The 13,628-nt window shown below is 41.7% G+C and overlaps 1 protein-coding gene across 2 annotated transcripts in view; it reads right to left on the reverse strand.

The window, feature by feature from the left end:
• LOC148013404 (uncharacterized) overlaps positions 1-13,628 on the reverse strand; it is a 170,333-nt gene that overhangs the window by 74,980 nt on the left and 81,725 nt on the right. For both annotated transcript variants that reach the window (XM_087668199.1, XM_087668200.1), the window contains exon 15: positions 5,117-5,174. In XM_087668199.1, the coding sequence (XP_087524325.1) occupies positions 5,117-5,174 (58 nt within the window). The remainder of the gene's footprint in view (positions 1-5,116; positions 5,175-13,628) is intronic.

Below are 13,628 nucleotides of genomic sequence, written 5' to 3' on the forward strand. Positions count from 1 at the left end.
CTGACAGTATGTCTGCCGTGAGGTCACTACTCAGTATACTAGTTACTATGAAATGTATGCAGATGAGTATGGTTGTTACCGCGGCTTTGAAACTACACTTTTGCGTCAGTTTGGGACCGCTTCATGATCAATTGGGCATGAGCTTTTGACTTCGAGATACAAGATTTGTTACAAGATAATCCCACATAGTGACACAAGGTACAATAATAACTTAACAAGATACGGAAAATCCCACAACCTTGGACCGTAGATATAGACAACACGACTCGATAGGATGTGAAGGATCCATAGGTATGGATACAAGATATCAGAATTACAAGATCTTCCTCGACAGGGATGACCAAGATACAAGACAGTACTAGACAAGATCTCGTACTACGAGATTACAAGGTGATGAGACAAGAGGAGTATAATGGAAGACAAGACAAGACTAGATACCATGACTAGACAAGAACTAGAACTAAAACTCGAAGTTACTTACTTGGAGGTTCTGTGATGGAATGGCAAGGGTGGATTCGCATGGTTGGCTCAATGATATCCTGTTAAGGGTGCGTTTGCATAGAGAGTCGCATGAGCAAGAATTAATTTGTACACTTGTTCATGGCATGTCTGTGGCATCACCCCCTTCTCTAGCAATGAGTTCCACGAGGAGCGGCTCGGTGGTTTGGTCCAAGTTTCTTTGGATTTCTCTTATGAAATTCTTTAACTTTGAGAGGTGCTCTCTGGAGATATTCTGCAAGTTCCCAAGTGCGATCGTTAATGTCATATCCTTTCCTATGAGCAAGGTACTCCAATCAACCTCGAAACATCCTCTAGTCTAAGATATGCTTGACCTCAAATTCTTCATAATCTTCAATCTAGACACATGACGGGAAATTAGATCTCTCTCCCCTCAATGGTGAGCTATGGTATGGCTCCAACAAGGAAACATGAAAGACTGGGTGGATCTTCATGGTGCTGGGGAGTTGAAGTCGGTAAGCAACTAGGTTGATCTAAGCTACGATAGTGAACCTTTCCTGCTGCTTGGGTGTCATGGCATTGTTGGAGTACCTGGAGTCTCGACTATGTAGGAGGGATGTAAAGTAGATCCTTATAGTATCACAATCCATTAGTTTCCTGAAACTCACAAACTTCATTTCCTTTTCCCTCTTGATTTTTTCTCTTAACATCGTTGGCTAAGTCATCATGCGGCACGGCTTCATAGACTAACTGGATCGAGGTAGGGTCGTCTTGGTGACAACTTGAGATAGTTGCTAGCTGAAAGTGCTCTGGCTTGAGTAGTATTGCTCATTGTTGATCAAAAGTTTCTTCTCCCTTTTTGAGTGCAAGGTAGGATCTTCTTGAAAAAACATCTAATTGGCATTGTTGGCATCCTGGGCAATAGGTGATGACAAAGTCAAACGTAGATAAGAAGTTACTCCAGCACGATTGTCTTCGATTGAGGATGCAAGTTGTCATGAAGTATTCTAGATTTTTGTGATCTGTATAGACAATAACTTTATGGGCTGCACCCTCTAGATAAAAACACGAAGTATCAAAGGCATATACAATGGCAAGGAGTTCTTTGTCATGGATCTCATAGTTTATCTCTGGAGAGGAGAACCTCCTTGAGTAAAATGCCACTAGATACATATGGCCATCATCTCCATACTAGGACAAGATGGCTTCTGAGGCATAGTTTGATGCTTTGGACTCCAAGAAAAATGGCCTGCTAGGATCTGGGTGGTGGACTAGGATTGGACAGAGGTGAAAGCGGTCTTCAAGGTTTGGGTGGACTAGGATTGGGACAGAGGTGAAAGCGGTCTTTAGGGTTTGGAAGGCCTTCTCGTCTTCTAGGGTCCATGAGAACTTTGAGTTTCCTGTGAGTTTGGTGAGTAGTGTGACTATCTTTGAGTAATCCGTGATAAATATCCTATAGAAGTTGGCAAAGCCAAGGAAACCTTGGACATCACGGACACATATCGATATCTACCAGTTAAGAATAGTCTCGATCTTCTTGCGGTCTATGAAGATTCCTCTCTGGGAGAAATTGTACCCCAAGAATTTCACTTCTGTCTAACGGAAAAAACACTTCTCAAGATTTGCATATAGTCCTTTTTCTCTCAATTTTTCCAAAACTAATTTTACATGGTGCTCATGCTCCTTTGGATCTTTTGAGAATATCAAGATATCATCCAAGGATATAACTACAAAATCATCTAGATGCTCTCGGAAGATATCATTCATCATATGTTGAAATACTGCAAGGGCATTGGTGAGACCGAATGCCATAACAACATACCCAAAGTGGCCATACCTTGTGCGAAAGGCTATATTCCATGTGTCTCCTTCTCTAATCCATAGAAGATTGTAAGCCCCTTGTAGATCAATCTTTGTGAAGATCTTGGATTTTCCAAGGTGTTCCAAGAGCTCTGATATCAACGGCAAAGATTATCGATTCTTGAGTGTTATCTTGTTGAGTCCTCGATAATCCACACACATTCGAAGTGACCCATCTTTCTTCTTCACAAACTAAATTGAGGCTCCATTAGGAGACTTTGAGTGCCTAATGAACCCCTTGGCTAAGTTCTCATCAATGTTCTTCCACAGTTCAGCTAGTTCATTAGGGGATAGCCTATAGATGGGTCCAAAAGGTGGTTAGTTGTATATGTACATAATCTATGGGATATACCCAAATATAGACATGCACAGCTCACGCTTGAGTCCTCTCGACAGCTTACCAAGGAGTGTTACACTTGTTTTGGTATGCATAGATGTCAGCTTGGTTTGAGCTGCATGGCTTTAGCATGGACAGGCTATCCCCCTCCCAATACTCCCTTGACGCACCATCGCTTACCTTGAGCGACTTGAAGATTGGCAAGGTTTTTGAGATAGATCTTACCCAACTACATATCAAGAGGACATGTTCGGTATCAATATAGAAGCAAGGGATGAAGATGGCTTTCTACCAAAAGCATCTTCTCCATACTACACATAATGGATTTATTGTCCGCTTGAGATACGTGGGCATCCACCTTTCACATGGGATTAGATATACTATTGGTCAGCTATATATCTCTTCACACTAGTTAGAGATTGAGACTCACAGATAGATATCTCTACCACCAAAATAGAGCATGTGCTAGATATGTCAACTAGAGCTAGAGACAAAGGAGTACTATATTTGCTAATGCCCAGCATACTACGAGATTCGAGGCCATTTCCACTGTTATTCAGAGATCAGTTTTAGGCAACAATCTAGAGTCGTGGATTTCACTGACCAACAATACCTTGGTCTCTTCCACCTCCAGATATAATGACTTAGAAACTCGCCCCTCAAGAGTAGAGCAGCCCTAGGACATTGAGGCCCCACTCAAAAAAAGTTACAGATTTCTTTGCGATAGGGACCCACGAGGTTTCAACACAACCACAACCTCAGTCATCTATACATACATGGGGGGTACTAATTGATTAAGCCATCCAACTTGGCCAATCCAGACATGCCACACCTTAACATAGAAGTCGATGACACTTCCATAGGCAAATACAAGAGATTATTTTCTAGGCTAGAACCAGGCCTTCTACATCACCATCAAACTGTATCAATTACAACTCTTTATTTGTCAGCTAGTCCACTCTTTTGAAAAATCGATCCAAGAGATGATAGATAAACCTCACCAAATAACTCCCAAGGAACCAAATATCTAGCCCTACGGCTTGGGATACCTCACACTCTCAACGTCGATTCATCACTCATACAAACATGTGCCATGCATCCAGGATTTGATACCATGAGGTGCCTCAATGCAAGTGTGAATATGTCCATTGTGCTCAAACAAATATTCATTTAACATCAGCAATGTGAAAGTGTAAAGACAGTTCTTTTCATGATTTCCTTTTCTACACGATAGTGCTTCGTTGCTAAGGGCTAGCACCGAGTTAAAGACCATTCCAAGAAGCCAAAGGCCTTTTCCAAGTCTAGTTGCACCAAAACAACCTCCTACTCCGTGTGGCAAGTATAGTCTATGGCCATTTATGGATTATTCTCTCTCTCTCTCTCTCTCTCTCTCTCTCTCTCTCTCTCTCTCTCTCTCTCTCTCTCTCTCTCTCTCTCTCTCTCATGATCTACTTACATTGTGCAGTCTCACAAACATACCCTGCCTCTACAATTATTAGGCATCATCTGCAATACCATATTTGACCATAATTTCTTTTTCCAAAGTGTCCCCCTCAATCCCTCCCTCCCTACTCCCACCTCTCTATTTGTTTTTCATGAAACAGAAGAAATTGTTGTACACCAAGGAACCAAATCCTCCCTAGGGATAAGGCCAACATGCTAAATGAGATCTAGCTGCTAATGTAGAAGACACTTGAGCCTAGCAACATGTTCCTGAACACCGGACGCTTAGTCAAAAACCAATGCATTTTGAGCAACCTTGTTGTGCCAATAGCCCCAAAAACTGAGAAAGCGGAACAATACCTATATATGTGGCTTTTCCGCAGACTAGATCCTAGAGACACCAATAGTTCAGGAGAAAACAAGCCACCCCGCAAGATTGCACTTACCCGATGTCATGGAGTTGCACTAGACAAGGCCTTTACACTTCGCAAAGCATGATGACCTGGACCATCAGGGCACATATAAGGCGCTCACACCACACTCAAATCAAAGCCATCATTGCAAGGCATAGGAGACTGGACCCTAGGCACATCAGTTGAGCAGCCCTGGATCACATTATGATCACTAAAGTAACTTCTGTTACAATATATCTTGGGCAAACCTTCTGACATCTTTCTCTAAAGATTCACCTAAATATTGGTTCTGTTTTGGGCTTTATTGCAGGCCAAGTACAACCAGCACATTGAGTTCTTCTAGCACCTCAAATCCAGCTTCACAGGTGTAACAATGCATTAGGGTTATCCCTGACCAATTGCAGAAAACTGAGATGCTGCACTCATGTTATCTGACTTTTTGAGATTATCATTGAAAGGATGACAGCTATATGCTCTAAGTGTACTCAGAGAGTGTTTTGAACATATCTAGCCCCAAACACAACACCACATGCGATGGATAGCTATGGTAAATAAATCAGATTAATGGAAGTACAATAAAAACTTGTTTGCTGAGATGAGGTACCAGAATATAGCAAGCAGCTGTCCGATATGATCGCCTTTTAAAACATTCATCAAAAAGTCTGCAAGTACAGTTATCCAATAAGCATAATGCAACCTTGACATAATCATCTCAAGAGTTACCAGGAAACTATTATCAGCAGAACTCATCCTTAAAGTAACAAATACCAGGAAAATCTTATAAGTAAAACTCTTCTTAAAAGTAATACAATTTACTAGTGTCATTCCCTGGAATTGAAGACAACACATTTATATCCCTGTGACCTGAGGGCTAGCATGTTTAACTTACAAGTAGTAAATTGCACTTGAAGGCAGTGCAGCATGATGACATTATGTCTTAACACCAACAGCCTTTATATAAATTAAATGTCAAGTAAAAGATGGAGGAACCACTAAATAGCCCCACTAACACACATAGAGTGTATTTAAATACCCTAGTCTTGTCCTGGTGGCATGAGAAAAATTGCACTTAAAGGTGCAGTGGCATGAGAATACTTGCACTCAAATTATAGACATTTATTGAAGCAATGATGTTCCTATATCGACTCATCCGGGAACCTGGACAAATGTGTGAAATTGAATCTTCCTAGCAGCCTGAAGAGAATTGAAATTTCTTAGACTGCCTTTACCATGATGAGGATCTCAATGGGGCCATCACTAGAATTTGGGCAAAGCCTTTTCCAGCTGGCAGAGCAATTAGAGATGCAGATGAGTGCCTGCAGAAGAGCAGCTCTTTCAAAGTTGACTGGGAGTTCATAGGGGACACAATGCTGAGGATCGGCTTCCTAGAGCGGAGGTATAGCAGCCCTTACTCTGCAGCTCATAGCCAAGTTTTCATGGGTGGTTCCACAGTTTTATACTATCAGCAAAGTACATATTCTCAGTGATAGAGTTTACTGTCAAAGTGCATTTCACTTTTATGGCAGGTGCATTCAATATTGGCCAACCTGTATTTTGGGCCGCATTCAGTGTTGGCCAACCTGGTCACTATTGTTGTATTATTTTGTGAATTTATAGGCAAACTCTCCTCCATTGTAATTGACACAGATACGCATCCATTCAACACGCTTTGCTTTCTGTTGGAAAGGGGAAGACTGCAGCACTCTATTGGTTGCCCACAACCATGCCAATTACAAACTCTTGAACCTTGGTCTATGGATTCCATTTCCCAAGTCTATTCTCTTTGCATTCGTTGTGTTCTTGTTGTTCATTTGTGTTCTTTGTGTTTACAGCACATCTATATCAGCTTCATCTCCTTTCTTTCATTCCTCCACACTTTTCTTACATGATATTGGAGCCTAAGTCTATTATTTCTAGTGCTAGAGTTATTGAGTTTAACTGTTGTTTGCACATCTGATCACATGTAGACTGCTCCAGATTTTGCTGCTGTGCTAATCCAACCAAGCTTGAGTGGCAGTTACTCAGCTGAGCAGCAGTTTTCCACTTCAGGGCAACCTGTTTCCAGCCTGCATTTCTGCTGACCAGACACCGTTTTCTTTTCAGCTGCTCACATTTTGCTGTCTGTGGAGTCAATTCATTTTTTTGCAAGCTTCAACAACACAGCTTGTTTATATTTTTCAACCTGATCTGCACACACTCAAAGGAAGGATCAGGCATGTCAGTTGTTGTGCTTTTATCACTACACTTCATGTCAGTTCCTCCCTCTATATCAACTATCACTATTTTTCTTGATCTGTTGAACTCTTGGTGTTGGATTGTTCATCCGAAGCGCCCATCTCTCTCATTCCCCTTACTTTAAATTCTTTCCATCTCATTTAAATCATAGTTGCCAGAGTTTCAGAAACGAGGAAACTGAAACATGTTTTGGAGTCGCGAACGATTTTCAACCTTAGTCCAAAGCAGGGAAACCAGGAAATGAGAACTCGAAAAATATGAATACGAATGTGTTGTGCGCGCGCGCGCATGTGTGTGTGTGTGTGTGCGCACGCGCGCGCGTGCGCATGCACGCGTGGACTTGTATTACCCTATACAAGCTACTACTTTAGCCTTTACATAATTAGATGCTTATCTTGTCAAGTACACATTATACACACTATTTATTGGCTACTAGTTGCTAGCAAGAGTGCATTCATAGTTACACAAATCTTTGTATGACTCCATGCTTCCTCCCACTACAAATGGCTTCAATGAAGAGAAACAAGCATGCAAACACATGTAATAAGAATAGAATTTGAAGGCTAGAAATGAAAGCTAAAACGTTCTACTTCCTACATTGTCTCTATATCCTTTTGTGGTACTAGGGTGCTCTACATTGCATTGTCTTTATCTTTAGCATTGTGGCCTTCACCTTTGCATCCACTACATAGACAAAACAACAAAACTTTTTATCCTAAAAGCCTTCCCAAAAAAAAGGACAATCCTGAAACACATGATTCTGAAACGTTTTGGTCGTTTTGGCATTTCCATTTCGGGGATTGAAAATGCCATCTCAAGAAACTATGATTTTAAATTGTGCCTCCATGCTACAGTACTAACGATAAGTTTAAGGGACATGGCTATCTCACCTAGAATGTTGTTATGAAAGCTTGGTTTGTGCAGAAGTGACTCTCATACATCATTTCAGGCCCAAAAACCTTCTCCTATTCCAAATGATTAGGATGAAAACACCTATGAAGTAGTTCTTACTTGGGACAATGGCTATGCCCAAGCATATTCCGCTCTTCTATGTTGCATCTCAAAGGAAGACCTTCCAACAAGGTTACCTCCTACAAGACATTTTCACAAGTGTGGGAAAAGCTAGAGCTTATGTACAAGGCTCCCTCAACCATGCAAGCTATAACCCCCTATAGACAGTTATAGAATATCATGTTCCAAACAACTTATGTGATTTAGTCATTTCTTTTCAAGGTGACCTAAATCTGATTCAACTTTGCCACATGTAGTCCACCCTTACCGAACCCCATCTTGTGGGGATTATTCTCTATGAGCTCTGTAGTTGATGACTTACAAGCTCAAACATCGGCAACACTTGTCACCTTTGATCATATGACCTTGATGATGCTTCCGCATGACCCTGCTTTGCATTTATAAGGGAGGTTACCCTCTCAATCTAGCTGCAAGATGGATGCTTTTGCTACCTTAAAGAGGAGTGATAAGCAGAAGAAGAAGAAGAAGACGAAGAAGAAAAGTCAATGCAACAATTGTGATAAAAAGGGGTATCTTCAAGAGGACTATAAGAAACTAGTGGCATTACAATAGGAGAAGAAGAATAAGAATAAGGGGTTCTTCAAGGAGTCATCATCCTCATATTCCAACTCTGATAAGCGGTAAAGGCACAGCTTTCCAACCCTAGTGGTGTTGTTATCCCTCACAACTCTCCACTGTCGAAGAGGAAGTGTGAGAGGGTAGTGATAATGGAGCATCCAAGCCTTATCCATATGCGAATGTGGTGGACATTGTGGCTTTCCACAGCATCGATTAAGTCTGGAAAATTCAAATACCAAAGCTAGTCTTCCCTTCAAGGTCATGATGGAAGTTTGACAAGGAGCAATCATTCCTCCTAGTTTGTTTCACACAAGGGAACACTCGTGGCAATCTAGCCAAAGGTAGGGACTCCATGGATCACGACATGATTTCTAAGAGCCAGTTCATAGTAGTTATTAAGATTCAACTATTTCTACTCTCTATGGTAAAGGATTGGTACGATGTCTTTTTGAGGCACATTGGTGGTGGCATGATCACCCATTACTTGGGTATCCATGGTCCTAATGGATTGTCATAGTTGTATGTAGTATGATGAATCATTAATCATTGTATACTTTACTAAATTGATCGCCCATGATTTAAGAGGTGGCGTTAACAGAGTATATATCCTATGTGACAAAGTTTACTATCATAGTGCATTTCACATTTATTCCAGGTGCATTTAATGCTAGCCAACTTGTATTTTGGGCCACATTCAAAGCTCGCCAACCTGGCCATTATTGTTGTATTATTTTATCTATGTATAGGCAACCTCTCCTCCACTGTAGTTGACACGTAGATCATCATCCATTCAGCAACTGGTTGCCTACAGCATATGCCATCGTACACCTTCTTGAGCCTTCGTCAAAGAACTTCATTTCCCAAGTTTATTCTCTATAAGTTCATTGTGTTTTTGCTGTTCTTTAGAGCAGACCTATTACCTCCGTCTCCTTGCTTCTATTGCTCCACACTTTTCTTACATATACTTACCTACAAATGACATGAGTTTCAAGGTTTTTGTGGCTCCAATGGAGATTTTTCTATAGAGCTTCAGGAGCTCTCATTAATTGATACAAATCCTACGGATTTTGGATTTGCAACACAGCTAGATACAAGGTGACATGAGGATTGGACTTAGGTTACCTCATAGCACTTCAATGAGGTATTTTGGGTGTCACATGGGTTCTGATATCACCTCATGTGACATCTATACCTTTAGTCTTGAGCATTAGGCAAGCTCATTCATTGTAGCCCTGTGAGACTTTCTCGAGTAGAAGGTTGGTGATACTTAACTACGTTGCACTCGCCACCATGTGGTGCATGACTCCTTGTTGGGCCTTCTCAAAGTCATGTATTAGCCAAGTGAAGCACCTTGTCAAGCATTCCATTTGGTCAAGTAGAGATGGAAGTCTAATGACCACTAAAGTAGAATGGCATGAGTTATCATTCACAGCCCAAATCTAGCAATGGTTTGGGGATCATTGGCCCAAACAGTCAAAGTAAAGCATTACTGGTAGAGCTCAATGAGAGGTGTCTTCTTTCAAGTCAGGAGTCATGGAAGAGATTATTGCTATAGAGACTAGGGATTGTTGCTTCTATTGATGGAGGACTATGGCAGCCCTGGATTATTGGATTTTGTAGACATATCATAGTGGCTTAGTTCAAGAGAGATTTTCAGGTCAAACTTGCAATCGCTATTATTTGGGCCTAGAGATAAATTTGTAGGACTTCACCTAATTGTTGTGACCATTGTTGAAGAGAAGATGAGGCAGCCTCTTCTCTTCAATCATTTCTTGATGACAAAGACACACCACACCACAAGACAAAGGACATGCTTATCTTGGGGAAGGTCCTCTTCTTACATAGCATCTACAATGGGGAAGTGGTTTGCCTTTCTTGATCCACACATTGTTTTACAAGAGTATAGACCTCAAGGTATGGGGGGGAACACGGACATTACAGAGAGTATTATGGAGCTAGTGCCCCCAAAGTGGAGGACTCGTAGACCTCTCATACATGGATTGGTCTCTTTACAAAAGGAGATATTCTTCTTGTAATGGTTGCCACCAATGGAGAGAGAGTACCTTTTTTACCACGGGAGAATGGCAAGCTATATAGACAGGATTTAGCTCAGTAGAGTTCACAAGATATTCTTGGCAAAGGATTAGAGTAGTGGCTTATTGTGAAAGGAGTTCATATGTAGACCTAGACCCTATGACATGCATGATGCATAGCTGGACATACTCACCCTAGTAGGCCTCTCCAAAGATTATGATGGGACCCTCTAGACCCAATTGCCTTTGTAGAGACACTCTGGGATGTTCCCTTTTAAATACCCCACTAGATTCGGGAGTAGGATCTAGATGAGCATGATTAAAGAGACGGAAGCATTGCAATGGATATACTATCTCGTTGATTTTTCTAGCTCATTTTTAGAGGATATTGTAAAACTCAACTTAGAAATAATCTGAAGGCTAGTCAACATAAACTACCTTGCACACATGAAATACATCAGTGAACAAACAAAAGAATAATTGAATAAGAGAGCTAAATGCCCTTGCACAAAACAATGAGACAAGATAGGTCACAAAGGTTGTGATATATGCTAGGGTTTATGTAGAGAAACCATCAAATCTATAAACATGGATGAAACACAATATGCTCGGAATAAAGGGCCCTCGTGCCTTTTATATGTGCTCGGGTGTGAACACACCCTTAGCACACTTGTACTTTCATGTGTGTGTGTGTGTGTGTGTGTGTGTGTGTGTGTGTGTGTGTGTGTGTGTGTCTCTATATATATCTCTAAAAACCTACAGAGGTACACTCGTCATTGTACCCACAAGCCGCGCTCACTCTCTCTCTCTCTCTCTCTCTCTCTCTCTCTCTCTCTCTCTCTCTCTCTCTCTCTCTCTCTCTCTCTCTCTCTCTCTCTCTATTTTTTTTCGTAAAAGGTAATTGTATTAATAATGAAGAAAAAAGGTACAAGTTTACATGATTACAAGATACACAATGGCTCTAAGCCATCATGTGTAAATCTCTCTCTCTCTCTAAAGTACTAAACGACAAAAGAGTTACAAAAAATCATGGCAAAGACGCAGAGGAAATTGCCATATGCCAGGGAAGTAAGTCCTCCCGAGGGAATAAGTCAAAGTGCCAAATGAGATCTATCTGCCAATGCAAGAGGCCTTTCAATCTAGCAATATGTCCCTGAACATTATAGGTTGAATCAAAAAGAAAAGCATTCCAAATGGTCCAATTGTGCCAACAGCCCCAGTATCTAAGAAAGTGAAACAAGATCTTCATATGCGACTAAGCCGGAGTGGGGTATTTGGGATACGCAAAAACCCAATCAAAAGGGCCTAGCAAAAAACCAACCACTGCTCGCCAAACTGCCGACAAGAGTCACCAGATTTTCTTAGCAAGAGGGCAAGAAATAAATCGATCATGGGCGATTCCACACTGGTGGTGCAAAAGAAACAATTGCCATTGGAGATTCAACGCTTGGAAAGGGCTGAAGCAAGAGGAAGACCACTGATCATCACCCTCCAAAGCAAGACCTTGCATTTGAAAGGTGTCTTATTCAACCAGCCCCCCATCACAGTTACCTTCCACCATGACTGTGATTTACGCAATCCCCATACAGTATTAGCTTTGGTAACCAGCCATTGATGATCTTTAATCAGAAAACGATACACCTGGTTAGCTGAGGCCTTTTCCAAATTCACGCGGCCTGCAAGGTCCCAGTCCTGCCAAGGACGATCTAAAGCAAGGACAAGAAAGGGTTATCTGCTCTGGAGCACCATCAAAAGCCGTCCCCATAAATCACAGTATCCACAAGGGATCCTGAAAAGCCTTCTGCCTGTACGAAATGATATCAACACCTTGCGACTAGCAAGGGTGGCATCTACAACTAAAGTCAAGCCCAAACGTGCCATACGGTTAAATTTTGGTCTGAGGTCATGTTTGCCTTCCCAAGCAAGTAATCGCGAGGCCGCCAACAGTTCCCGTTGAAAAGAGTTAGCAGCTAAGCGGTCCTCTGCTAGATGCCATTGAGCCTTCCAGAGAACCAATTTCCAGGAACATACCAAGTGAGCAAGCAGGGATGATGCAGAACTAGAAAACCGAGAGTCTACATTAAGAACATGCCACCAAGAGCTCCGAATTTGAGTATTACCATGCACAAGCCCGTGATTCTTAAGAAAATAACGGGCTATCAAGAACCACGTGTGATCATCCAAGCACATGGCACGAAAAAGAGACCAACGGAGTGCCAGCATATGAGTTTCGGCATCCAAAATAGCCCCACCAGCCATGCGTTTGGAGGTACATGCATGCAACCAAGAGATCCATGAAATACCTGCATGTAAGGAGTCCTTCCATAACATGAAACGAATGCACTGAGTAAGAGCATTCAATGTAGTAGTAGTCCAAGGTAGCAATGGCAAGAAATATGTGAGCATTGGCAATATAATTGTCTGAGCCACTTTGAGGCGAATATGGAGAGGCCAAGCCTGTGACTTCCAATACAGAAACTTAGCTGTCAGTTTTTGTGAAATCCACTCTAGTAGTTGCTTCGTCCGAACATCAACACCCAACGGGTACCCAAGGTGCCTGACAATGGAAACACGGGGAACAACCATTCCCTGCCAATCCAATGACTGTAAATCTGACTCTGTGCAACTAAGAATGGCTGATTTCAAAGCATTGATACGAAGGCCAGAAGCATGACCAAAGAGAGTCCAAACATCTAATGCTTTGCGAAGATTATCCTTATCTGCACGCAAAATCATAAAGCTGTCATCAGCCAAGGATTGACTAATGAAGCGCTGTCCAAAAGGAAGAGACAATCCAGCCAACTGAGTAGAAGCTGCCATATAAGATAACATCGAAAGAACCGGATGAGTCACAAGGGCAAAAAAGAGAGGATACAAAGGGCAACCCTGTCTCACAGAGCGTGCAAGGATAAAAGGCACCACCATTCAGCATAACTCGCAAAGAAGCCGCAATACTAATGGTGTAGATCAAACGAGCCATCCGAGTAACAAAGCCCATAGTAGACATAAGGTCTACAATGAAGGACCAGTCTAAATAATCACAAGCCTTTTCCATGTCCAATTGAATCAATACCACCTCATGGTTAGAGTGCCTTGCATAGTCAATAGCCAATTGCACATTCAAGACATTATGCAAAATGTTTCGGCCCTTAATGAAACCATATTGAAGAGGATGTACAATGACAGGAAGATGCTTATGGAGCCGATTCGCCATTACTTTGAAAAAGATTTTATACATAGAACACATCAAAGAAATTG

This window comes from Lygodium microphyllum, chromosome 26 (assembly GCF_053477565.2).
Source record: "Lygodium microphyllum isolate KBCC chromosome 26, Lygodium_microphyllum_v1.1.10, whole genome shotgun sequence".
Taxonomy (NCBI): domain Eukaryota; kingdom Viridiplantae; phylum Streptophyta; class Polypodiopsida; order Schizaeales; family Lygodiaceae; genus Lygodium; species Lygodium microphyllum.